Genomic DNA, 27226 nt, shown 5'->3' on the forward strand with positions numbered 1-27226 from the left:
TTTTTAAATATACGTTGAATAAAAATGTCAATTGAAGAATATGATCCATTACTAATTAAAAATGAAATATTAGAAGAACCACAACCAATGGCAGTTCAAACAATTCAAGAAAATGATTCATTTTTAACAAAAAATAAAGAGCAAAGACTATCAGGAATTACAGATACATTGGTGGAAAGAGTAAATTTTCCAATTGAAGAGTTCGATCCATTGTTAGTAAAAAATGAAAATGTTGAAACTGAACAATTACCACAAACAGAATCAGGAAATATAATTGAAATTTTAGAAGAAATGACACCAAAAGATGCTCAAACAATTCGAGTAAATAGTCCGGTAATAAACAATAAAGAGCAAAGACTATCAGGAATTACAGATACATTGGTGACACCAAAAGATCTTCAAACAATTCGAGTAAACAGCCCGGTAATAAACAATAAAGAGCAAAGACCATCAGAAATTACAGATACATTGGTGGAAAGAGTAAATTTTTCAATTGAAGAGTTCGACCCATTGTTACTAAAAACTGAAAATGTTGAAACTAGTGAACAATTACCACAAACAGAATCAGGAAATATAATTGAAATTTTAGAAGAAATGACACCAAAAGATCTTCAAACAATTCGAGTAAATAGCCCGGTAATAAACAATAAAGAGCAAAGACCATCAGGAATTACAGATACATTGGTGGAAATTAGAGTCAATTTTCCAATTGAAGAGTTCGATCCATTGTTACTAAAAAATGAAAGTAATGAAACAGAACAATTACCACGAACAGAATCGGGAAATATAATTGAAATTTTAGAAGAAATGACACCAAAAGATCTTCAAACAATTCGAGTAAATAGCTCGATAATAAACAATAAAGAGCAAAGACCATCAAGAATTACAGATACATTGGTGACACCAAAAGATCTTCAAAAAATTCGAGTAAACAGCCCGGTAATAAACAATAAAGAGCAAAGACCATCAGGAATTACAGATACATTGGTGACACCAAAAGATCTTCAAACAATTGGAGTAAACAGCCCGTTGCTAAAAAATGAAGACATTGAACAAAAATTACACATAGAATTAATAATAAAAGATGAAGAAATTGATGAAACTGAAACTCAACTTATTCATGAAAAAGAAAAATCGTTATCATGTGAAGTGTGTAATAAAAAGTTTAAACAATCTAGCGAATTATCTTACCATAAAAAATTCCATACAGAAGGAAAATATTCTTGTCAAGTTTGTGATAAAAAATTTGCAATTATTCGAGATTTATATGATCATTTTCTAATTCATAGGAAAACAAATTATTTTGCATGTGATGTTTGTGGTGAAAAATTTATTAAAAAATATGTTATGGATGCACATAAACAAAAATTTCATGAAATTGATTTTAAATGTGAATTTTGTTTTAAAAAATTTAACACCAAAAGTGTATTAGACAAACATAAACAGTTTTATCATATTGAAGAAAAACATTTTGAATGTGATCTTTGTGATACGAAATTTAACTACAAAAATGATTTGATTAAACATAAAAGACGGGTTCACAATTCTAATGAAAAACGTTTTAAATGTAATCTTTGTGATAAGGAATTTATTTTAAGAAATGAATTAGCTGAACATAAAAAACTTGATCATACTGAAGAAGAAAAACTTTTTGCATGCGATCTTTGTGATAAGAAATATAGAAAAAACATATCACTTGTTATGCATAAACGACTGCATAATGGAGAACAACCTTTTGCATGCGATCTCTGTGATGAGAAATTTACAGATAAAAATGCACTTGTTGTTCATAAACAAGTTCACGGTGAACCAATTTTTGAATGCGATATTTGTGAAAACAAATTTAGTAAAAAAATAGAACTTGTTGATCATAAACGAAGTCATGAAGAGAAAATTTTTGCATGTGATCTTTGTGATAAAAAATATGCACAAAATGCTCAACTTATTGTTCACAAACAAACGCATACTGGAGAAAAACCAGTTGCATGCGATCTTTGTGATAAGAAATTTAGTAAAAAAGTAGAACTTGTTGATCATAAAGGACTTCATATTGGAGAACAACCTTTTGCATGCGATCTCTGTGATGAGAAATTTACTCATAAAGTTGCATTTGTTGTTCATAAACAAGTTCACGGTGAACCAATTTTTGAATGCGATATTTGTGAAAACAAATTTAGTAAAAAAATAGAACTTGTTGATCATAAACGAAGTCATGAAGAGAAAATTTTTGTATGTGATCTTTGTGATCAAAAATATGCACAAAATGCTCAACTTATTGTTCATAAACGCACGCATACTGGAGAAAAACCATTTGCATGCGATATTTGTGAAAAAAAATTTAGTAAAAAAATAGAACTTGTTGATCATAAACGAAGTCATAGAGAAAAAAAACCAATTCGTAGAAGATCTTATGTATGTGACGTTTGTGGTAAGATTTTTCTCGAATTTTCTTCATTAAAAATACATAAACTAATCCACACTGGAGAAAGACCCTTTAAATGTAATTTTTGTGTTAAAACATTTAGGCAAAGCAGTACTTTACGGAAACATAAAAAAATTCATATTGGTAAAAAGAAACATGTTTGCGATACTTGTGGTAAAAAATTTTTATTGCGCCAAGAGTTGCTTACTCACAGACGAATTCATACTGGTTATAAACCTTATTCATGCTTTATTTGTGATAAGAAATTTGCACAACTTGGAGGTTTAAAAATTCATCGAAAATTGCATGCTGACGAAAAATATCATTTCTGTAAAGATTGTGATGAAAAATTTATAGATCGTCGAGATTTATATGTTCATAAACTAGTTCATACTGGAGGAACTATGGTTGAATGCGATCTTTGTGATAGAAAATTTTGCCGCAAAGACAGTATTAACAGACATAAAGAAAGAAGGCACAAATTGAAATATCATAACTGTGAAGATTGTAATGAAAAATTTATAGGTCGCCGAGATTTATATGCTCATAAACTAGTTGTTCATACTGGAAGAGTTATGGTTGAATGTGATCTTTGTGATAGAAAATTTACGCGCAAAGCTGGTCTAAAAGGACATAAAGAACGAAGCCACAAATTGAAATAAGGAAGTTTGAGTGACACAGGTTCTCTACACGCTTTGGCCAGTTTTAACATATAAACATATTTCAATTAGAATCAAATTTCGAATTCGAACATGATAAGACCAATTATGGAACTTCATTCACCTGTTTCAATAGCGAAATTTATTTTTACTTATTCAAGTTCAGATGAAAAATTGATTATATTGTCAATTAGTGATGTGACGAATAGTCGCATATTTTTTAACACTCGCATTCGCAAGAACCGATGCGTTTTTTTTTTGACAAAAATAAGAATTAATATAAGGATATGTAATGAAAAAACAACCAATTACGCTTCATTTGAAAGTTAACATTCGCAATCGCGAATGTACAAAATACAACATTCGTCCCATCATTTTTGTCAATAAGGGGGCGCTCAGTAAGCAACGGCATCCTATATAGTGTGACAAAAACATACCATTAAATGCCAAAATTTATGCTTCCAACGGATTTCCTGCAAGTCATACAAGTCGAGAAAGAAAATGGCGAAAAATGCGATAAAATTTCCTACGCTATAATTGGATTAGTTTTAACTTAAACTTCTTTTCCTGTACTATTATGTATTTTTAACGAAACAAAAAGTGTGGCGTTTTTATTTTTGTTTAGTGTACTCATGGATATAGGAATATTTTAAAAGGGATGGAGTATAACCGAGTGGGGCGAGTCTCACTCAGGGGGAAGAGGCAGGGTATCATTGTGCCGACTTTCTATTGGCTGTTAACTAAGCGCATGCTGAAAGTATGCTCAAAGCCTTCTTTAAGTGTTTTTGATTCGTTTGTAAGCATGGAAACGTGTTTTACATATGGTTGACGTGTGTGGACAACATAAACAAATAATCGTATATTCAAAAGAAAAGTAAAATTTGTAAAGAAAAATAAATACGTGAAGTATTTATGCTTGTTTTAAAACAATTTTTTCAACGATAAGTAACAATATAAGTAACCTAAACGCAACAATATTCTATTCAATTTAGTGAATATTCAATCTTCAATCCTAGTGTTACAACTATTATAAGTTAGCTAATGAAATTCAAAAGAAGGCTTAAGAATGTCTCGAAAATACGTCGATTAATTTTCAATTCTAAATTTCAACGTATTATAGAATTTTTTAAAGATGAAATTAATGTAAAAATTTATTTGGGGAAATTATTACTTATTTATGTACTGAATTATGGTCCCGTGAACCTAATCTTAATTTAAATAAATGATCAAGTTTTATTTTTATTATTTTACGAATAATTTACGATATATTCATTAGGTAATTTGTCGGTCATAGGAATATTAAAAGTATATTCCTTCATCAAAGGGTAATTAGTTAAAAATATTATATTTGTTATTAATTTCTAAATTGTATTTTAAAAAAAATACATTTTTTCCTTAGGGTAAAAGATTTTACTTTAAATAGAAAGATTTTTTGCTCGGACCAATCTAACGAACAGCCGCAGCCAATCAAAAGTAGGCATATTGCTTCCCCCCTGAGTGATACACCCCCCTCGTCTAAAATAGGACATACTACATCCCTACTATAATTACTAGATCCGTGAGTGTACTTCAGCATTCGATTTGGCAAACACAACAATTATGAGATCTTAAGGAATATAAATAAAACATTTGTATTAAATATTATTTATGTGATTTAATATGCTTTTTTAATGAACTTGAATCATAAAAACCTTTATTACATATATTGCATATGTACGGTGTCTCACCGGTATGAATACGTTCATGTACAATTAAATTACCTTTCAATGAGAACGCTTTTGAACACACAGTACATTGATATGGTTTAACATTTGAATGTGTTGTTTTATAATGTGTTTTTAAATGTGTTGATTGTAAGAACGTTTTAAAACATTCGGTACATTTATATGGCCGTTCTCCAGTATGTGTTAATAAATGTACTTTTAAATAAGATGCATATGCAAATGATTTTAAACACACTGTACATTGGTATGATTTGAGTTGTGTATGTACAATTGTATGCTGATTTAAACTTGTTTTTGTATAAAATGATTTACCACAATCACTACATAAATATTTCTTTTCACCATGTTGTACTTCATGTAGTTTTAATAATTGTTTTGTATTGTATTCTTTAGTACATACTGTACATTTATAATTGTTATTAGTGGTATTATTTGTAATTGAAGTTTTAATACGAATTTTATTTAATTTTTTGTTTGAATGTGTTTTTATATGTAAACTACAATGTTTTGATTGTTTAAATGATTTGGAACATATTGTACATTTGTAAGGTCTTTCCCCCGTGTGAACTCGAACATGTGCATTTAATGTGACCTAAAATAATTAATTTTCAAGTTTTATTATAATTTTGTTTCTATGGTGTTAAAAATATACAGCTGTTCTATCGGAAACTGTTTGATTAACAATATTGTTGTATACTTTGGCCTTGGAGACCTTGGTAGAACTAGACAAGGTATGCTCTTTTGTAGGTAGGAGTAGGATGGGGACATTCTCTCACTCTCTTGTACGATACCCAGTCAGCGCCACATTGCTTATGTATTTATAGTGTAGGCGCTGAGTATGTTTTGTATAAATTTACAGGTCCTACCGAACAAGGAGTGAATTGAATCTGAATTTTCAGCTTGCTCATAGCTTAAAGTGGGGGAAAATTTGTTATAAACAAATAAATTGTTTATACGGCCATAGCTTCTAAGTTATCGAAAATTTAGTGAACAAATACCATACCATATTATTCTACATGTAAAAGCAAATATTTCCTTTTTTTATTCGTTTTGATAGGACCAATAGAACTGGAGATATGATTAAAATTGTAAACAAAAAGGATAATGCATAGGATCGGCACGAAGCGCTTGGTTTGAAACGTCAGTAGATTGGCCAATTAAAAATATTTTTGTGCTTTAAGGTAATCATTTTAAAGGTATGAGTCTATATTTTAATGTTAAGCACATAATAATACGTTTTATTAAATAACAACGAAGCTAGCACGATTGTATGTATTGTTTCATTATTTTTCCGGTCCATTATTAGTTTATAAGTCGATAACGAACTCTTAACGAAATCCCACATAATTATATATGAGAAAATTGCAAAGTTCTTGTTTAAAAATCTTTTGTTGGCACTCAGCGCCTTCACTATTCCATTTGAGCTGTCAAATTGGTCAATGTTTTGTTTACATATTAAAAATTGAAAAAATCTGAGGCGGAAAAAGTTCATTAATCATTAATTATTTATTCATTGTCAGGAACTATTTTTCACACAAGGATTGTTCACACAAAAAGTATTCATGTTTTTTACAACATTTGAATCAGGAAGCGGGAAAAAGGTAAAATGGCGGCGGCTGGGTACATGCGCCTACTAGATCAAAACTCGTCCTACATCGAGCATTCCTTGTCTAGTTCTACCAAGTTGGAGACTACACAAGGAGTCTCAATTTAAGCGGTAGAATTGATAAAATTGTTAACAAAATGGCAGAAGTTATAACGTCGCTAGTGTTCCTTTTGCAACGAAGTGCATTGCACGAAATAAATATGAACATACGAATGAAATACTACATAAATGCATCATCATTTTAAAATTAAACTCCGCCTTACTCTCGGTCCACTATCCGGTACAAAAGATACACTGCAGACATCTTATTTTTGACAGATATTCGATTATATGTAAATGAATTTCCTTGTGTTGCCTCCAATACGTTGGCGCCGAGATCTTAATTTTAAGTCCAATTCAATAATATTTGGTTATAATTCTACTCTAGGCAAACATTTTTTTTTTTTTTTTCATTTACCTGTTGTATAAATGATTTTGAACAAATCGTACATTTATAAGGACGTTCTCCAGTATGTATTTTATAATGTCGTTTTAAATTTTGATTAAAACTAAATGATTTATTACATATTGAACACATGTATTTATTTTGATTTCCTTTCAATTCTTCTTCTTTATTATCACCATCATCATTGTCTTCTATAATTTTAACTTTAATATCACATTCATTATTACTATTTTCATTATTTAAATCATATTGTTCTTGTTCTTGTTCATTTGTATTGTAATTATTAATAAAATAATGGTCTAATGTTTGTTGAACTTGTATACAATGTCTTTTAAATAAATATGCAATATTTAATTTCATTATACATTCGTTGCATATATTACATGGATATTCTTCATTTTCTTTGATCTGTTAATTAATCAATTCAATTCAATTAAAAAATAATATTTTAATGGGGTGGTCGTGGATAACTTTTGGGCGATTTAAAGAGAGGTACTAGAAGTATAATGGTCTAGGCTAGAAGTTCTCAAACTTTGTCTATCGCTCACTTCGAGAATCAATTATTTTTCAGTACCCTTAAATCGTGTTATATCAGTCTTACACCAAGTACATTTATGCTATACAAATTAGCCTTACTACCCTGAAGGCCTCTAGCGCCCACGAGGGGGCGTTATCATTAACTTTTTAGAAAGACTCACTGTTTTTGATTTAATAGCGATTTCAAAAACTCCTCCAGAAAATTTGTTTATCCCTAATGCATCGAAGGTATTATTGATTATATCATAATGCCGATCAAAAAGCTCCATTTGTTGCATGCAGAAGTTAATTCAACACCGCGTGAAGAAATATTTATAATTAATTATATTAGTAAAATGTTCACACTGTGTCCAAATTAGCAAAAGGTTACACAAAAAAATTTCAACATTAATGTAATAATATTGCCTATATTTTTAATAGATAATATGATTCACTATTATTTAAAATTATAGGCAATATTATTACATTAATGATAAAACCATTGTGTGAAATCATAAATTCGTAATAGTTGACATATTATTGTAATCTAGTATCCCATATTATCGTTTTATTTTAAGAAATTTTATAGAAATTCAGGTTCAAGTGCTGCGACACGGTTCACTCGTATCTTCCAGTTGGAAATTCAAGATATCTTTCAAACTTGTGCAGCAGAAGATATAAATCGAATAGCAATTTTTGAAAAAAAGCAAAAGACACATTTGCAACTGAAGGACCAAAGGTTAGAATCGGAAAGTTCGAAATTGTCGCCAAATTTAAAAGAAATGATCACTCAAAACTAAGTAAGAAATACTTACTTCTATAGAAGTACATTCCATAATCATATCTGATATTTGTATTGATAAATTATTACAATTATTTATACTAAATACTGATTGAAATTCATTTTGATCATTCACGTTATATTTCATACATGTACGACAAATTCTATTTACATTACCGTCATTGTATGACTTCAATAAAATAATATTTTCATTAATACATGTGTCAACCATTGTTGTTTATTGTTTTATGTTAATAAACAATGTTTTACATGAACAGAAACACACGCCAACACGGTAGTACAAACGCACGTAATTAATTTTTATAAGTTGTTCATATTCAATGTTTCATATAAAATTTTTCATGCTTTGATCGTAAAGTTTAATTTATCTTTTATTTTTTCAGCTATGAGAAAGGAATATTTCGAATTCGATTCATTAATTTATTATTCAATTATAAGACATTTTGATGGTCTAAAAGTTAAGAGGATCCAAATTGTTTTCAAGTCGGATAAAAGCGTCATACTGTTTACAAACAACTAATTTAAAAGAAAAGCGATATAGATAAATAAATATCTCTTCAAGTATTCTTGATGTCAAAACACAGTAATCTTTTTAGATTTAAACATATTAGTTCAATAATACATTATAAACATTGTACTTACTTGATAAGACATAATAATTTTTTTTTAATGAAGTGAACACACTTTTTGACTTGGTAAGATATTTTTTAATCGCAGTGTTTTCTGACATAATCTTAAGACATCAATTTTCTCAAAATTACCAAAATAATTTTCAAGTTTCATGTAATATTTGTCTGCTTGAGGCAAATTATGAAAACTCAGATCTATATTCGTATTGGAACGACTTTGGCAATTTTTCACACAACACTTTACTTTTCTCGTGCTTTTAAATTGAGATAAATACTTTCCAGGCGAAATAATTTAATTTTTATTATCAATTATTTATTATTGTTGTAATTATAACTTGCAAAAAGTAATCAACTCCAAACTTTTCAATGAATCAATGATCAACACTAACAGCTGTAACTTGAAATTAGTTTCTACTTTAACAACCAGATGTCATGCCTCCTTTTGTCAGATCCCAATACCTATCAGGCTGTCGGTTATTAGGGATCGTGCACTAACTGTAGAGGCAGCACTTTAGCCGAAGCTCGCGCGCTCTAGTGTGAAAAGTATGAACAAAATGGGCAAAAATTTAGTAATAATAAATGAAGTAAAATGAAAAAAAATGGAAAAAATAATTAAGTACGGTTTTTTGCCAATAAACAACAATCATAATATTCGCGGTCAGAATGATTTGAAAGGACAGATGTTATTTCAATCAGGACATGTTTTGAATGTTATAGAAAAAAGGCATTCAAATCATCCAGTTGTCATAACCGCAAATTTGGTTGCTCAAACGAAAGTATCCAAAGTTTATAATATCAAACTAACAGTGTGTATGAATTTATTTATTATTTTTATTATTTATTGATTTAATAAAATATTTTGTTAAATACATTAAGAAATTGATCTTAACAAGTTTATAAAATTTTCTTTTGTTTAGTTGGATGATGATCGTCGAGTAACTGTCAACTGGGTCTTGCTCCATTCTTATGTCACTTGTGTTATTATTATTATTGTTGTTTCCAGCTAAATTATTGTTTTCTTGATTTTCATTTACATTGTCAATCATCATTAACTCCACATTATTATTTTTCTTTGACTGACGTTTTTTCAAACGTTCAAAACGTTGCAAAGATTGAATTGAATTTTTAGTATTTTTTTTTTCCCGGAAAAATGGAAGGAACATAGGATGGATGAAGTGGATGCTCAGATTTATAATTATTTATAAAGTGAGCACTACAAATTCTTGTACTTTTATTCGGATTTTTACTGAAATAAAAAAAAAAATTGTAGGTTATATTTTTATTATTTAATTTTTATCTATTTCATGATTGCTAACTAATTTCTAAATATCAAGAAATTTTTTTTTTGTATTAACTTAAAATATATTTTTATTTATTGTAATAATTGTTAATTACTTACACATATTTTTCGACTGCATTTATCCATTTTAAACGCTTACTCTCCTTCCACGAAAGAATACTAGTATTTTGTGGAAAAGCTTAAAATTTCACCGGCAAATTTATGAACAACCTTTTATACAACACGACTTTATTGATGAAGACATTGTAAATTATTAAAAAATTTATCTCAATAAAAAACAAATCAATCGAAAATCACATGTTACTGAGGAATAGTATTATTATTATTATTGCCCAAAAGGTTCACCTTTTAGTCACTAGTTGGCGTGACATTCTAGATGCACGGTCCCTCACTATCAGCCAAAATTGTACGCGGTATAAACACTATTTTCCATATGACTGTTTTTTCCTTATTGTATCACGAAAATAGTGTGACTGTGGCTTTATTTATTTGATTTTGATAAGTCTGTTTGTGTTCAATATCACTGATGATGTCTGTCACTGTCATCGTCGTGTTTGTGATTTGATTACAGAAAATAGTGAACATATTTTTTTGAATAAAATATGATATAAACAAAATTAATTATTCCTAGTAATATATAGATTACAAAGTGGATAATTAAAAATTAATATTATATTAATTGAACTGATTTTATTAACTCAATTTAAATAAAAGAAAATGTGTACATAAATAATTTAAATAATTAAAAAAATACGCCTTTCATATTCAATAATTAAGTGTAATAAAAAAAATGGAATTTATAGAATTAATATCAATATCAAAAATAGATAATGTAATATTACATATGGGATGCAATGAATCGATTGAGGGTACACTTTGTATAACCGGACATCATTTAATATTATCATCACGCAAAGAACAATGTTCACGAGAATTATGTATTTTACAACAAAGTATCGATCATATTGAAATTGATAAGAGAACAAATAAACAGAATGATACAACAAGTACAACAATAAATAATATAAATAATTCTACAAATCAATTAATAATTAAATGTAAAGACTTTCGTATTATACAATTAGAAATTAAGAATATTGAAGATTTTAATTTATTATATAAAACATTAACAAATTTATTTAATATTATTTATAATAATGATAATAATATTAAATTATTATATCCATTCTATTATCGTTTACCAATATCAATTGATACGAATACAAGTATTGAAGATGGATATCAATTATATGCGAATATTGAATTAGAATATTATAAACAATTGATACAAGAGTCATGTAATGATTGGAGATTAACAGAAGTTAATAAATATTATAATTTATGGTAATTGTTTATCGAATTTTTGCTATAAATAGGTCTAAAAACATTGCAAAAGCTAAGTTAGGAGTAAGTATTCATCGCGAGTAAGTAGTAAAGTACCTTCTCGTTTGGTACTGTGACGAACATTTTTAACATCAAATTACACAGGTCTGCAAAAAAAAATTTTTTTGTCAGCTGCATGTGATATTTTTACTAAATTATATGTTTTAGAATGCGCTGATTTCAGAAATGATGGCCATTTTTTTCTATCACGTAAGGTTTTTTTTGCAAATTGAAAAACAAAAAATTGGTAAAAGCACTCGTTTATTAAAAATTATACAGTAGCCTGCAAGCATAGTGACATCCCATCTTTCTTGGTACCGTCTCCCCCTGTTTTTCACTGTAAGCTCCCAGGTTTTCAGGAAAAAAGTCTATGTAGGATTGCAAAAAATGGACCTTCAGGCTTATCTTGCAGCCTTGAGCTTCATATGCTGCTAGTTGAACAATAGTTTTGTAGTCAGGATCTTAAGTATTTCCGAAAAACTTTCGCACTAAATCCTTGAACGATACACAAGCTTATTTTTCCTTCTCATTAATACTTTCCACAAAGAGGGTGCCGGTTAAAGGCCTTTTGATGTCGGGGCCAGTGCAAACTCCCCCTTTTAACTTTGCTTCTGACAGCTTCGGGAATTTTGTACATAGATATTTAAAACAGTCTCCACCCTCTTGCAGGGGTTTTACAAATTGTTTCATCAACCGAAAATTGATGTGGAGAGGTGGTAACAAAACTTTTTCTGGCGGCACCAAAGTAGTATTGATAACATTTTTTTCTCCAGGTTTTAAAGCTCGGGGTGGCCAATCACTTTTAGTCCAATGCTGTTCTCTGGCTCTACTATCCCATAAGCATAAGAAGCAAGGGTATTTAGTATAGCCTGCCTGCTGACCCAAAAGCATCGTGAGTATTTTGAAGTCCCTACAAACCATCCACTGATGGTCCTGATATTTGATTTTTTCCAGGGTAATGGCCAAATTGTTATAGTTAGTTTTCTTCCATATGCACAGAATACCCCATTGGAAGCGAAGCAATTTATTTTCATTGTGCAATTAGACATTTAAGACTAGTTTAATATAATATTACTAAAAATACTATATACTACTACTTTGTGATAGAATGTTTTGAATATTTTTTCTGTTTTTGGGAGGTCAAAATCTATTAGAAAATGTAAAAAAATCCTATACAGTTTTTTAGTCGCAGACCTGTGTTATCTGTGAATACTGATCTACTTGTTGCTGCGTTTATTAATGTCCGCATGAAAGTTAGAAATTAACGTAGGAATTTAAAAAAAATTAACTTTATATATTATCAAGCTATTTCAAAATCATTGATAGAGCAGAAGAAGTTTAAACTTTTATTCTCCTAGACAAAAAACTTATTTTGATTTTCTGGATATATATTTAAAATATATTTGTCGTAATAGTCAAATGATTTTGATTTTCGGGGCGTAATCATTCTAGAAAATTCAAAAACTGAAATAACATGTTTTTTTTTTGTTTTTTTGCAATTTTTAAGGTACCGATTAAATTACAGAAAACGGGGTGTAATTAAAATTGTAAAAATCACAAAAAATTTCTATTCAATATGAATTAAAACCAATATTAATGTTAATTTATATCCAAAACATGTTTGAGATATCACACTTAAATTTTATGAGAAAAATTACAAAAAACGAGTTTATTTGGCAAAAAATTATACCTATTAATGATGTGAACCGATACACTAATTTGGCTTTTCTTTTCATAATATTTTAAAACTATTTTTAACAAAAATCGCTAAATTGGATAATTACTGTTTTAGTAAAACATATAATCATCAATTAATTGTACCAAAAAATATTGATGATTCAACGTTAATTGAGTCAAGTAAATATCGACAAGATGGTCGTATTCCATTGATTAGCTACAAACATGGACCAAACAATGGTGGTACTGGTACGATTTTATTAAGAGCCTCGCAACCTTTATGTGGATCAACGAATAAAAGGTCACGATCGGATGAACGTTTGTTAAATTCTTATCTAATGATGAATAATAAATCTGGTTATATTATTGATACAAGATCGTTAAATGTAGCTACACATTGTAAATCGAAAGGTGGTGGCTTTGAAATTGATATTTATTATCCACAATGGAAGCGGATTCATAAATCGTTGGATAAAATTAATAATTCAACGACATTGATTGAATCTTTAACAAAATTAATAGAAGGTATGATAATAATAATAATAATAATAAAGCGTAAGAGGGGTACCGCAAAAAGAATCCCTATTATCTAGATTAAGGGATGTCCTCCTCTGTGCCCTCCTTGATAACATCACGAAGCCGATGTCGCCCGAAGCCTAAACGCTTTCAGAAAAGAGATGCTTTTATAAAACGCCACGAAGAAAGCAAAAAGAATATTGATGGATCCAAAATTTCGGAATCAAACATTGCATGTGCAAATAACATGTATGAAGGTTTCATCGTCCTCTATACGGGTCCTATTAGTGGAAATATCGGAAATCCTCTTTTTATGAAAATGCTTCAATCAACAGTGTCCTGTCAAGAGTCTCACAATCCTTCTCAGCTGTGCTCTAGTAAGTTTCAGGCGAGCACAGTCGAATGGCCTAGCTGTGGTTATACACAGTTTGGCCTATTGCATACCCTGCACAAAGTTTTTATTGTATTTAACTACAGCCTCCTCAATTGAAGCTAGTGGGTTAAAAAATTCGTATGTAAGTTGGGTTAGTGTTAAGGATTTGCCTTTTGTGGTGTCAACTTTTCAACCCCATCCTTATTTATGTCGAAATATCATGTTTTTTCTCAGTTTTTATGACTTTGAATATGTGTACAGCTTCTCGAAATTGAGCTAGACTTTTTCTGTCCTCTCAAGTCCCTCTTTTACATCACAAAACCACATTTTAAGAAAATACTATTTCACTAACAAGCATCTAAAAGTAAAAACCATTAAATGAGGAGGGAATATAACGTTTTTTTTTTGTTCTAGCCTGCAATGATACAAATTGTACAACTGATAAATGGTTATCAAGATTAAATAATAGTGATTGGTTACATTATTTATTAATTGTACTAAATACATCATGTATTGTAGCTCAATCATTACACCATGACGATGTAAATGTATTAGTTCATGGTACATACGGCTTAGACACAACAATATTAGTTACATCATTAACACAAGTGATCTTAAATCCAGAAACACGTACTGTACACGGTTTTCAAGCATTAATTGAACGTGAATGGTTACAAAATGGTTATCCATTTTATATCCGTCATATGCATTCATGCTATTACAAAGAGAATAACAAAGATAATAATGATAAAGATAACACAACAAATTCAACATATATCAACAATAATCATACATCACCGACATTTTTACTATTTTTAGATTGTATACAACAATTACATGCACAGTTTCCATGTTCATTTGAATTTAATACGAATTATTTAATTTTATTATTTGAGCATTCATATTTTAGTCAATATGGTACATTTATTGGAAATAATCAATATGAGAGAACGATATTATTAAAATTATATTCAACCACAACGTCATTATGGACATATTTAAATCAAAAACATATTAAAGAACAATATTTGAATGTGATGTATGAAGAGAATTTAACACCAATATGGCCTAGTATAGCTCCAATTAGTTTTGTTTTATGGTCACAATTATTTTTACGTTATTCGATTAATCAAAAACCGATAATTAATTCAAATCAATCGATACAATCAATTCAACAACATCATTTTCATCTAAAATCTCAAGTTATTCAATTACGTAAACAACTATATGATTTACAGCTTACATATGAATCATTAAGTAATTAATTTTATGTGTGATATTGTACTTAAGGATGTATATGCACGGTATTGGAATGAAAATTGGTAAAGGGGAAAATACTAGTCAGTGCTGTCTTCGCATGGGAGCACCTCTTCATTGAACAACCTCAAATTAAAATTTTATACATAATAGAAAAGTTGCATGTTTCATGGTTTTTTTTTTTTTTTTTTTTTATTTGCAAATATTTTAAATGATTGTGAAGCCATTTTTCATTTTACACAGCAACAGAAGTATCATATAAGCAACATAAAATTATGTATCTCCTCTATTATGGTAATTACGCTTATTATCAACAATATAGTTACCTTTTTCCGTTATATTTGAATTAGAAAAAAATCAAGAAATCTACTCTTAAAGATACCGTGACCATACATTCTTGAAACAAACAAATGATCTTGAAATTTTCTTCAGAATGGAAACAAGCATAAAATTCGCGTGTTTTCAATATTCAGACACCAATCAAACGGAAACAGTAAGGTCTTCTATTAATTCTGAAAATATGTTTAAAATGTAAGAAATCGAACCACACACTATTTAAGTTTACTGAAAATCGATTAAAAATCGAAAAATAATTTAGTAAAATCAATTTCTTTTAGTAAAACTTGTAATAATTATACATGATTTCAAATGTAAACAAAAGGAAAAGGATAAACAGGCACTACAGTATCACGATTCATTCAAGATATCCACTGATTTTTTATGTAAACAAAATAAACTCTTTTTCATTGTTTTTTTTTTTTATAATAGTTTCAGCATTAATATAATTAAAAAAAAACAGATGTTTTGACCACCGGGAAGACCTTAAATGACTGTTATTAATTTATGAAAACTAATTTAATCTAAATAATAATGAGGAATATTACAAACTAAGCTCTCTTAAAATAATAATGATAAACATTAAATTTTGGAAAAATTATATTAAAAAAACTTATATATAATATGCATAAGATTTAAAAATTAAAATTTTGTAAAGAAAAACATTACGTTAATAAGCATTAAAGACCATTTACAATTCCTGAACTGATCGTAAAATACTAAAGGAGATTAAAATATATAAAAAAAAATATATTAAATTTTTTATTTATTTTTTGTTATTATTTATATACAGAATGTGATAAAAAGAGCGGGATGGCTACTTGACAGTAACCTCTTTGTTAATGAAATTTATGTGTATTGTACGATGAGACTCGCTCAAATAAATAACTTATATATTAGCATGATTTTCTGAAAAAATATTAGAACTATTTTTTAAGTCAAGTCGGGTTTATGATCTGAGAACATATTTGCACAAGCACAAAATTTTCCGTTAAAATTATCTTGAAAATCGTCATCTAAGTCAAAACTTAGATCCCATTAGTTCGGTTGATGATTACGGTTGATAGTTACCTTAAGAATAATCGATATTTAAAAAAACTTAGTTAAGGAAATATTCAGATGTCCTGTTACTTCTGTGCTATTCGGTATATTCCTGGGTTTTACTTCTTATAAACTAATGCCAGAGATTCACTAAATCCTTGCATTTTAGAGTCGCCTGATTGAATTTTTTTTGGACATTGGTGTGTGCATAGACACGATAATGTTTAGTGTGCTATTTAATTAAAGTATTTCCTATTATTAAAGTATAACTATTATTAGATTTTCAAGAGTTTCACGAAATTCACAATATTAGTAAAATGAATCCTTAGGAATGCGTAAGTTTGAGAAATTAAACATGCATCTTCATAAACACGTTGAAATTAAATACACGATTCCGAATGTTTTTACTTCGCACTCTCTCAATACAGTCACGGTTGTTCTGAAATTCGATACATACTGTCCCCAATCCCTTAGAAATATTTTTCCTTAAAACTTTGGGTAGATGCAAATCGGGTTGTTAAGTTTTTTGATAAAGTATGCGTAAAAATGTTTGAAATTATATACTAGTGCGGGTATCCGATCGGTTGAAATAGTTTGGAAATACCTTAAAACCAATTTGATTTTCTTTGAGTAAGATCTACGGAAGAAAATTTTTAAATTTACCCCTCAGATGCACACGTTTGTCGCTGAATTCCGATTGAGTGACGTGTGAAACTAATTGATTATCAATCGATGATATATATGCTTGTTTCCATTATTGACGTAGTTATAAAAACCAAAGAGTCGAATATTCAATATTTTTTTTATAAATTCTTTGTTTATGAAGTTATTCTGGTGTAAAATTTTACGATAATTTTGTTTCAGAGCGGTCGTATAAAACTTAATTATAAAAACTCGACGCTCTTTTGATTTAAATATCATTTATGCTATTGACGGGTATATGGAAGATTGGGTTTTTTTTAAAATCACAACTTAAGAAGTGTTTTAAGTATTGAAAACCTTTACCTGTCTGTGTTCGTAGCTGCTAGTGGCATCGTAGCTTCCAAACGCATGGATTATTTGCATTTTTACCTCCTTGTACGAAATAAGAGAAGGCGGCAAAGCAGATGGCAATTTACTTTATCGATGTTTATACCAGAATGACCTCTTAATATTATGTATTTACGATATTGTAATCTTTGATGGATGACATTCTCAAATAAATGTAATAAGTACTCAATGCTCGCTGTTATTACTTCTGAATCCATTGTAGTCAAGAAGTAAATTGATTTCGAGTTTTTGATGGATTTTTACATATTTTGAGATTTAATTAATCTACTTTGGCAAACCCGATAATGATTGAATTTTAAAATTCAAATATTTTCTACATGAAATTTTTGTCTACAACGGAAATAACCATTTTGAGACCGGAATCCTTTTTGACCAATTTCGATTTGGTGTCTGTACATATCTCGTATAACTTAAAAACTATTTAGCCATTGAATCGTTGAATTTTTGGACATTCAGTTATTCACTGGATTTTTAAAAACATTCAGTTATGAATATACCTCCCGCTTTATTCTTCCTTATACGTAATATCCTTTATTTGTATCCCTGATCTATTTTTACCAGTTAATAAGCCTATAAAGAAGTTATGTGATTCCTCAGATATTTTGGTCAATAAATTGCCTATCTATACAGGATGGCCCAAGTTATAACAGCAGGACTTCATCAAATGCTCGATAGACGATGTTGGAATTTCGGAAGAAAAAGGATATTTTTGTGAATATTGCCAAAATGCCTGCTTAGAAAAATTGGAAGTTTTACAGAAAGAGCTAAGGACAATGCATAATTTAAAAAATCTCTAGTGTCACTGACTGTATTGCAAATACCACAATATAGTTAGCGTGGAATATTAATAAAATTTATTAAATCATATATCAAAAAATTGCTCTCTAAATGCTCCATCAGATTCCAAAATTGCTCCAAATATTAAATTATCAATTAATTAAATATTTGCAATTAAAAATACAAAATTTTATTTTCCAATATCTCAGTAAATTGATAGTTTTTCCTAACGTTTTTGCTATCAATAAATTGCTCCCGTTTATTTCTTTCGAGGTATGACAATAACGATTTATAAATATCTATTATTTTTGCATAATTAATTAAAATTAATAATTGCAATTCAAACAGGTATGTGATGACGTCATTCACAATGGAATGTCATAAACTGGGGGGAGCGGGGAGGGAAAGAAAAACAAAAAAAGAAATAATAATAGAAAGTAAATAATTAGATGTATCAGCGGAAAGTATCAAAAAATTGCTCCGTGAATACTCTTTCAGATTCCAAAGTTGCTCCAGTTATATAATTAATAAATAATTAAATATTTTCAATTAAAAATACAAAATTTTACATAGACAAGGGGAATGGGGGGAAACATGAAAATATATTACGATAGATTGTAGTTATTATCTATGGTTATAATATTTGTTTTATTTAATTAAATATTAAAAGAAAATAAACAATCACATGTATAAGCGGAAAGTATCAAAAAATTGCTCCGTGAATACTCTTTCAGATTCCAAAGTTGCTCCAGTTATATAATTAATATGTAATTAAATATTTTCAATTAAAAATACAAAATTTTACATAGACAAGGGGAATGGGGGGAAACATGAAAATATATTACGATAGATTGTAGTTATTATCTATGGTTATAATATTTGTTTTATTTAATTAAATATTAAAAGAAAATAAACAATCACATGTATAAGCGGAAAGTATCAAAAAATTGCTCCGTGAATACTCTTTCAGATTCCAAAGTTGCTCCAGTTATATAATTAATATGTAATTAAATATTTTCAATTAAAAATACAAAATTTTACATAGACAAAGGGAATGGGGGGCAACATGAAAATATATTACGATAGATTGTAGTTATTATCTATGGTTATAATATTTGTTTTATTTAATTAAATATTAAAAGAAAATAAACAACCATATGTATAAGCTGAAAGTATCAAAAAATTGCTCCGTGAATACTCTTTCAGATTCCAAAGTTGCTCCAGTTATATAATTAATAAATAATTAAATATTTTCAATTATAAATACAAAATTTTACATAGACAAGGGGAATGGGGGGCAACATGAAAATATATTACGATAGATTGTAGTTATTATCTATGGTTATAATATTTGTTTTATTTAATTAAATATTAAAAGAAAATAAACAATCATATGTATCAGCGGAAAATATCAAAAAATTGCTCCGTAAATACTCTTTCAGATTCCAAAGTTGCTCCAGTTTGTAATTAAATATTTTCAATTAAAAATACAAAATTTTTCATAGACAAGGGGAATGGGGGAAACATGAAAATATATAACGATAAATTGTAGTTATTATCTATGGTTGTGATATTTGTCTATTTAATTTTTTTGAGGTTAATTATATCATTTTTATTCGCCGTTGTATTTTCATTAAAACATTTTTAATTTAAATAATGTTTCAATAAGTTACTTGAAGAATAATTATTTATTGTAAAGATGGCTGTAAAAGGTGAGTCGACAAACCTTTATTTGTTTACATAAATTATCGACGTCTTAGGTTATTTGTTTATAAACTTTTATTTTATTTATATATAATAATATTGTTGAATTTTCAGTTTTCAGATCGAAGATGATATTCAATCCGGACAATTCCTATAACTCGCCGATGTACCTATTAACCCGAATGTTGAATGGAAACCTATGGAAATATCTGACCAAGGCATTGTAATTACTAATTTCTCATGTTTTCTATCATTAGTATGTTTTATTACGTAGAATTAGTTTTAATTTTTATTATTATTACTTTTTTCAGTTATGAAAATACTGATTCGTCAAAACACTTACGGAATAGCTGACCGTACACGCGATACTAAAATCGACAAAGTTGTTGCTTTGGAAAAGTAAAAATGGAACATAATAAAAATTATAACCGATGAACAAGAAATTTCAGTCGTTCTACTTCATAAAAACAAAATTGGTAATATATAATTTTAATTGTACATATATAAAGTCTAAATGTTTTGTGGATAAACCAGCTACTGTTGAGGAATTGGAAGCCAACATTACTGAAGTTATTAGCGAGATACCGGCCGAAGTCCTCGAGCGAGTCATTCAAAATTGGTGTTTACGGATGGACGAATTAAAGCGCAGTTGCGGCCAACATTTGAAAGGGATTATCTTTAAAAAATAAATGTCGTGAATGGTTTTACATAAAAATAAAAAAGATTGCACTATCAATTTGATCACGGAGCAATTTTTTGATACTTTCCGCTGATACATATGATTGTTTATTTTCTTTTAATATTTAATTAAATAAAACAAATATCATAACCATAGATAATAACTACAATCTATCGTAATATATTTTCATGTTTCCCCCCATTCCCCTTGTCTATGGAAAATTTTGTATTTATAATTGAAAATATTTAATTATTTATTAATTATATAACTGGAGCAACTTTGGAATCTGAAAGGGTATTCACGGAGCAATTTTTTGATATTTTCCTCTGATACATGTGATTGTTTATTTTCTTTTAATATTTAATTAAATAAAACAAATATCATAACCATAGATAATAACTACAATCTATTGTTATATATTTTCATGTTTCTCCCCCATCCCCTTTGTGTATGTAAAATTTTGTATTTTTAATTGAAAATGTTTAATTACATATTAATTATATAACTGGAGCAACTTTGGAATCTGAAAGAGTATTCACGGAGCAATTTTTTGATACTTTCCGCTGATACATCTAATTATTTACTTTCTATTATTATTTCTTTTTTTGTTTTTCTTTCCCTCCCCGCTCCCCCCAGTTTATGACATTCCCATTGTGAATGACGTCATCACATACCTGTTTGAATTGCAATTATTAATTTTAATTAATTATGCAAAAATAATAGATATTTATAAATCGTTCATATCTCTAACGGTTTACAAGATGGGTACTACGGACCCATGACCCAATTGACCCATGTTGCTCATTTACGAACTTGACCTCACTTTTTACGTCCTAAGCACGCTGTAAAAATTTCAGCTTGATATCTCTTTTCGTTTTTGAGTAATCGTGACCACAGACGGACGGCCGGACGGACGGACGGACAACCGGAAATGGATTAATTAGGTGATTTTATGAACACCTATACCAATTTTTTTTTTGTAGCATCAATATTTTTAGGCGTTACAAACTTGGGACTAAACTTAAAATACTATGTATATTTCATATATACATGGTATAATAATGTAATATACATACCTTTTACTCACCTATTTTAAGTAAACTTGTTTTTTTTAAACTTACTTTTCTTTTACTAACCTTTTTTATTAAACTTATCCATGCTGCATTTCTTTTTACTTATCTTTTTCCAATAAACTTACCTATAAATGAATAATTGTAGTAATATTTTGTTAAAAATGTAGGATCTGTTTGATATTCCTGAAATCGATGTAAAGGATAAAAGATAAAGGTAGGTATAATATTGAATATTAATAATTAAATCAGAAACATTGATAAAAACGTTATTTTATTATTATATATATTTGTACATATTTCATAAAAAAGAATATGAATGAATAAAAATGGCATTTTTTATACAATATAAAATCAATTTTCCGGATAACGCTTTTAATATAAATAAATAAAAATCGTTATAAATTTTAAATTTTGTTTTTATTTTTTAATTTTCTATCCTATTTTTTATTTCAGAACAAAATTATCAATTTATAAGTAATTTAGTAGAGGTAACTATTGAGATAATTCTTAAGCTTGTATATAGGCCAGGTAGCTGTGTGGATATAGCACTCGCCTATGAACCATGGGTACAAAATTATCAATTAATTAATTATTTACTAAAGGTAAGTATTAAGTTAATTATGTGTTTATATATAGACCAGGTAGATGTGTGGATATAGCAGTTGCATTTGAAACAAAGGTACGCTGGTTCTTATCCCGGGGGGATTAATATTTTTACTTTTAAATAAATGAATTTTTCTTTTAAGCAAATTCTGATTTTTATTTTCATTTTTTTTTTCAAATTTCCACCACAACATGTTTGCCTAGTACAAATGATGAAAAAAATTAGTTTTTTTTCGTTCAAAAACTTCAATTTTTTTCACATTTCTACTAGGAGAACATCATGGACGGACGGAATAAGTAGTACCTGATAGTAAGGTAATTGTTGTCACCTCGTAAGTCAGAAAGTTAGTGGTCTGCATACCCGTGTTTGGTGAGTGTGACCTCTAGTGGGCAGACCAATAACTTTCTGCCAAAATAAAATTTTAGACTTTCGGGGTGAAAACAATTACTCACCTTTCTCCTTATCAGGAACTACTAATTCCCACTTATGTTCTCCTAGTACAAATGTTGAAAAAATTGAAGATTTTTTTCGATCATTTTTGATAAAAAAATTTCAATTTGATTGAATGAATGCAGGAGAAAATGATTGATTTTTTTCCACATTTGTACTAGGAGAACATGATGGACAGGAAGGAATTGCCTGACAGGTAAGTAATTGTTTTAACTTCGAAAATCAGAAAGTTATTATTTATTGATCTGTTAACTTTTTTGGTGAGTGGAAATTAAAAAAAAATTAAATTATTTAAAACAAAAAAAAAACTCATGATTTTTTTTTTAAATATACTAGAAACACCGCTTGGATGCGAATAGGAGAATATGAGTGAGATAAACCTCATTACATGTTTTCCTATTCAAAAATGATTTATGACTTTAAAGAATATTTATGATTATTAAAGTTCCCACCCCCTGAAAGAATAGTGATTTATGACAAGAAGGCGGGTTTAACTATAAAAAGAGTGGAAAATTTAAACAACAGGAAAAATTCATTTATTTAAAAGTAAAAATATTAATTCCACCAGGATACGAACCAGGGTACCTTGGTTTCCAAGACAAGTACTGTATCCAGACAGCTACCTGGTCTATAAATATATAATTATCTTAATACTTATCTTTAGTAAATAATTAATTAATTTATAATTTTGTTCAGGAGGGCATAATAATTACTTAACTAATTAAAAATTAATCAGGCCAATTCTGGATACGAACCGAGGGACTCTATAACCCAAGGCGAGTGATCTACCCACTATTCCAACTATGACATGTTTTAATTATCAATAATGTAATATACATACCTTTTACTCACCTATTTTAAGTAAACTTGTTTTCTTAAACTTAGTTTTTAACCTTTTTTATTAAACTTATCCATTCTGCATTTCTTTTTACTTATCTTTTTCCAATAAACTTACCTATAAATGAATAATTGTAGTAATATTTTGTTAAAAATGTAGGTTCTGTTTGATATTCCTGAAATCGATGTAAAGGATAAAACATAAAGGTAGGTATAATATTGAATATTAATAATTAAACCAGAAAAATTGATAAAAACAATATTTTATTATATATATTTATTTGTACATTCCTTGCAGAAATAAATCTGTTCTGGAAGTCAGAATATTTAATTTGAAATTCAGAAAAAGAATATGTAAAGTAAAACTATCTCTGAAAAAGTCTGAAAATATCAAATAAATCATTAATCAATCATTTAATGACAGTAAATGGTCATTGATTGAGACTTTTTCGGAAGAAATATTCTGACTTACAGAACAGATTTATATTGCACAAGGGATATTTCACCCAAAATAAATATGAATGAATAATAATGGTTATTTTAAACAGTATAAAATTATTTTTCGGGATAACGTTTTCATTTTTTCTAAATTTTCAATAATTTTATCCTGAATTTTTTTTAACAGTTCTTTGTTAAATTCTATTTTGAATTTCCTTGGTGGAAAAATGTTTGAAAAAAGGATAAGTCTTAGGAAACTCTGAAAAAGTCTTAGAAACTTTAAAAAAATATTAAGAACTCTGAATAACTCTGAATTAGACTAGTACGAAAACGTTGAGAAATTCAAAGTTCCTAAGACTTTTTCATAATTTCTTATTCTTTCTTCAAATATTTTTTCCACCAGGGTTTGTTGAACATGTTCTCCTAAAATAAACATTTAAAAAAAAAATCATGAATAATTTTATAACATTTTGCAATAAGAGCATTAATTAAATAACGGCGATGTTATTTTTTTACAAATTTGTTTCTACTTTTTATCGATTGTGAATTCGTTTATGTTGAACTACATAATTTTGCCGAGTAAATGTTTTATTACAAATTTCACATGAAAATGGTTTCTCTCCGCTATGAATTAGTTTATGTTTAAATAAAGAGTTTTTATGAGTAAATGATTTATTACAAACATCACATGAAAATGGTTTTTCTCCGCTATGAATTAGTTTATGACTAACTAAATGGTGTTGTTGAGTAAATGTTTTATTGCAAACATCACATGAAAATGGTTTTTCTCCAGTGTGAATACGTTTATGTACAACTAAATAATGTTGGTGAGTAAATGTTTTATTACAAACATCACATGAAAATGGTTTTTCTCCGCTATGAATTAGTTTATGACTAACTAAATGATGTTTTTGAGTAAATGTTTTATTACAAACATCACATGAAAATGGTTTTTCTCCAGTGTGAATACGTTTATGTACAACGAAAGAATGTTGGTGAGTAAATGTTTTATTACAAACATCACATGAAAATGGTTTTTCTCCAGTATGAACCCGTCTATGGTTAACTAAAGTATTTCGTTGACTAAATGTTTTATTACAAATATTACATGAAAATGGTTTTTCTCCACTATGAATTAGTTTATGTTTAACTAAATTCGATGATGTAGTACATCTTTTATTACAAACATCACATGAAAATGGTTTCTCTCCGCTATGAATTAGTTTATGTCTAACTAAATGATGTTGTTGAGTAAATGTTTTATTACAAACATCACATGAAAATGGTTTTTCTCCAGTGTGAATACGTTTATGTACAACTAAATGATGTTGTTGAGTAAATGTTTTATTACAAACATCACATGAAAATGATTTTTCTTCTAAAACAGTTTCATCTTTAATAATTAGTTCTGTATGTAATTCTTTTTCAAGTTTAATATTTTCATAATTAATTGTGTACAATTGTTTATCATTTTCATCACTCACAGGTTCATGTTTTACACTCACAACACTATCACTATCACTATCATTGCTGCTTTCCTCTTCATTTGTAATGTGTCCACCTTCCATTAAAATAGTTTCATCTAATATTTCACTTTTAATAATTAGTTCTGTATGTAATTCTTTTTCAACTTTAATATTATCTTTATTAATAAACAAATAATTATTAGCCATTTTGTTTAATATTATTATCACGAAAACTTATTTATCAAAAGGTTCAAGCATTAATTCACAACTCCAGTAAACATAACTTACAATGACAGCTGAGCAGACTATAAACCATTGACTGATTGACATTTCAGTTATCAGTTATATGAAACGTCAATGGTAAAAACCTATAAACACGGTTGCCAACTTTTAATTCTCAAGCCCGCTAAAGAGATGATAGAAAACCACTTAAAAAAATAGTTCTAATAGACCTAGTTCTAATAGTTCTAATAGATATATTGTGGTATTGCAAATACAATTGCAAAAACGTTATGCAATGCTTCATGCTTGAGGGGCATTAAGATAAACCTTTTTTTAAATTTCAATTCCTGTATATAGAAAAACACACTTTTCCGATAGTTTATTAAGAAATTTTCATTATTTTAACATAATATTTACTATTTAATGAAGCCATCTGTAATTGGAGAAAAAAAGTAGAGAAACAAATCTCTCACCTTCTTATTGAATTGTTCAATAGATGTCACTACAATTATATGAGTGGCAATTGAACTTCGCGAGTACCAATTTATCTCAATAGATGTAAGAGAAATATAATACAATTTTTAAACAATTCGTGAACCAAGTTGAATTAAAAACGTTTCAAACTGAAATATTGCCATAGGTGTATTAAGTTCATAATATAACTAAAGCTTTGTATATTTTCGTATAATTGACTTTTTTTATCTGATTTTTAAAATGATATTGATGTTTGCAAAATAAGAGTAGTTTAAATTAAATTGATAAATTGTAGTAATATTTACAACAATACCATTTATCGCAACAATATGTTAATAACAATGTTAAAGCAAAAATATTTTGTAAAAATTGAACGTTGATTATTTAATTCAAATGAAAAACTAAATGAAAATAACTCGCACACAATACTGTAAATAAATATAAATATCAACTTGTATAACTGTGCTCCTGAAAAGTTCATTGGTTGTTTCTTAATGGCGGCGGAAACTAAGAAATTTTCAGTGCGCGTTGATCAGTTGTAGAGTTCATGACGCGCGTTATTGTCAAATAAAAAATTTGTTGAAAATACGTAAAAATTCAAATAATTTGTTTTTTTAAAACAGTGATTTTTCTAAATAAAAATTTTTGTGCTTTCGTAAAAATTAAAAAAAAACTAAATTTTTTATGAAAGTTGTGAAAATTTTATTTGTGTTTGAATATTGAAAGTGAAAGTTTTTGAAAATAATAAAACAAAAAATTCAAATGG

At 28.2% G+C, this 27226-nt stretch overlaps 3 protein-coding genes across 3 annotated transcripts; 2 read left to right on the forward strand and 1 right to left on the reverse strand.

Moving 5' to 3' along the window:
- Positions 1 to 24: 24 nt before the first annotated feature.
- On the forward strand, positions 25 to 3349 carry LOC123293140 (zinc finger protein 271-like). The gene is made up of 2 exons (XM_044873859.1): positions 25 to 1017; positions 1585 to 3349. Exons 1-2 carry the CDS (start codon positions 25 to 27, stop codon positions 3082 to 3084), a joined length of 2493 nt encoding a protein of 830 aa, XP_044729794.1. The 3' UTR covers positions 3085 to 3349.
- A 1373-nt stretch (positions 3350 to 4722) lies between these two features.
- LOC123293150 (zinc finger protein 2-like) lies at positions 4723 to 8385 on the reverse strand. Its single transcript, XM_044873870.1, has 4 exons — positions 8188 to 8385; positions 7240 to 7264; positions 6869 to 7059; positions 4723 to 5397 (listed from the first exon to the last, which is right to left on the reverse strand). Exons 1-4 carry the CDS (start codon positions 8383 to 8385, stop codon positions 4723 to 4725), a joined length of 1089 nt encoding a protein of 362 aa, XP_044729805.1.
- A 2464-nt stretch (positions 8386 to 10849) lies between these two features.
- LOC123293157 (myotubularin-related protein 9) lies at positions 10850 to 15550 on the forward strand. The gene is made up of 4 exons (XM_044873883.1): positions 10850 to 11123; positions 11283 to 11447; positions 13279 to 13688; positions 14467 to 15550. Exons 1-4 carry the CDS (start codon positions 10894 to 10896, stop codon positions 15315 to 15317), a joined length of 1656 nt encoding a protein of 551 aa, XP_044729818.1. The 5' UTR covers positions 10850 to 10893; the 3' UTR covers positions 15318 to 15550.
- The last annotated feature ends 11676 nt before the right edge of the window (positions 15551 to 27226 follow it).

The sequence above is a fragment of the Chrysoperla carnea genome, chromosome 1, assembly GCF_905475395.1.
Source record: "Chrysoperla carnea chromosome 1, inChrCarn1.1, whole genome shotgun sequence".
Classification (NCBI taxonomy): domain Eukaryota; kingdom Metazoa; phylum Arthropoda; class Insecta; order Neuroptera; family Chrysopidae; genus Chrysoperla; species Chrysoperla carnea.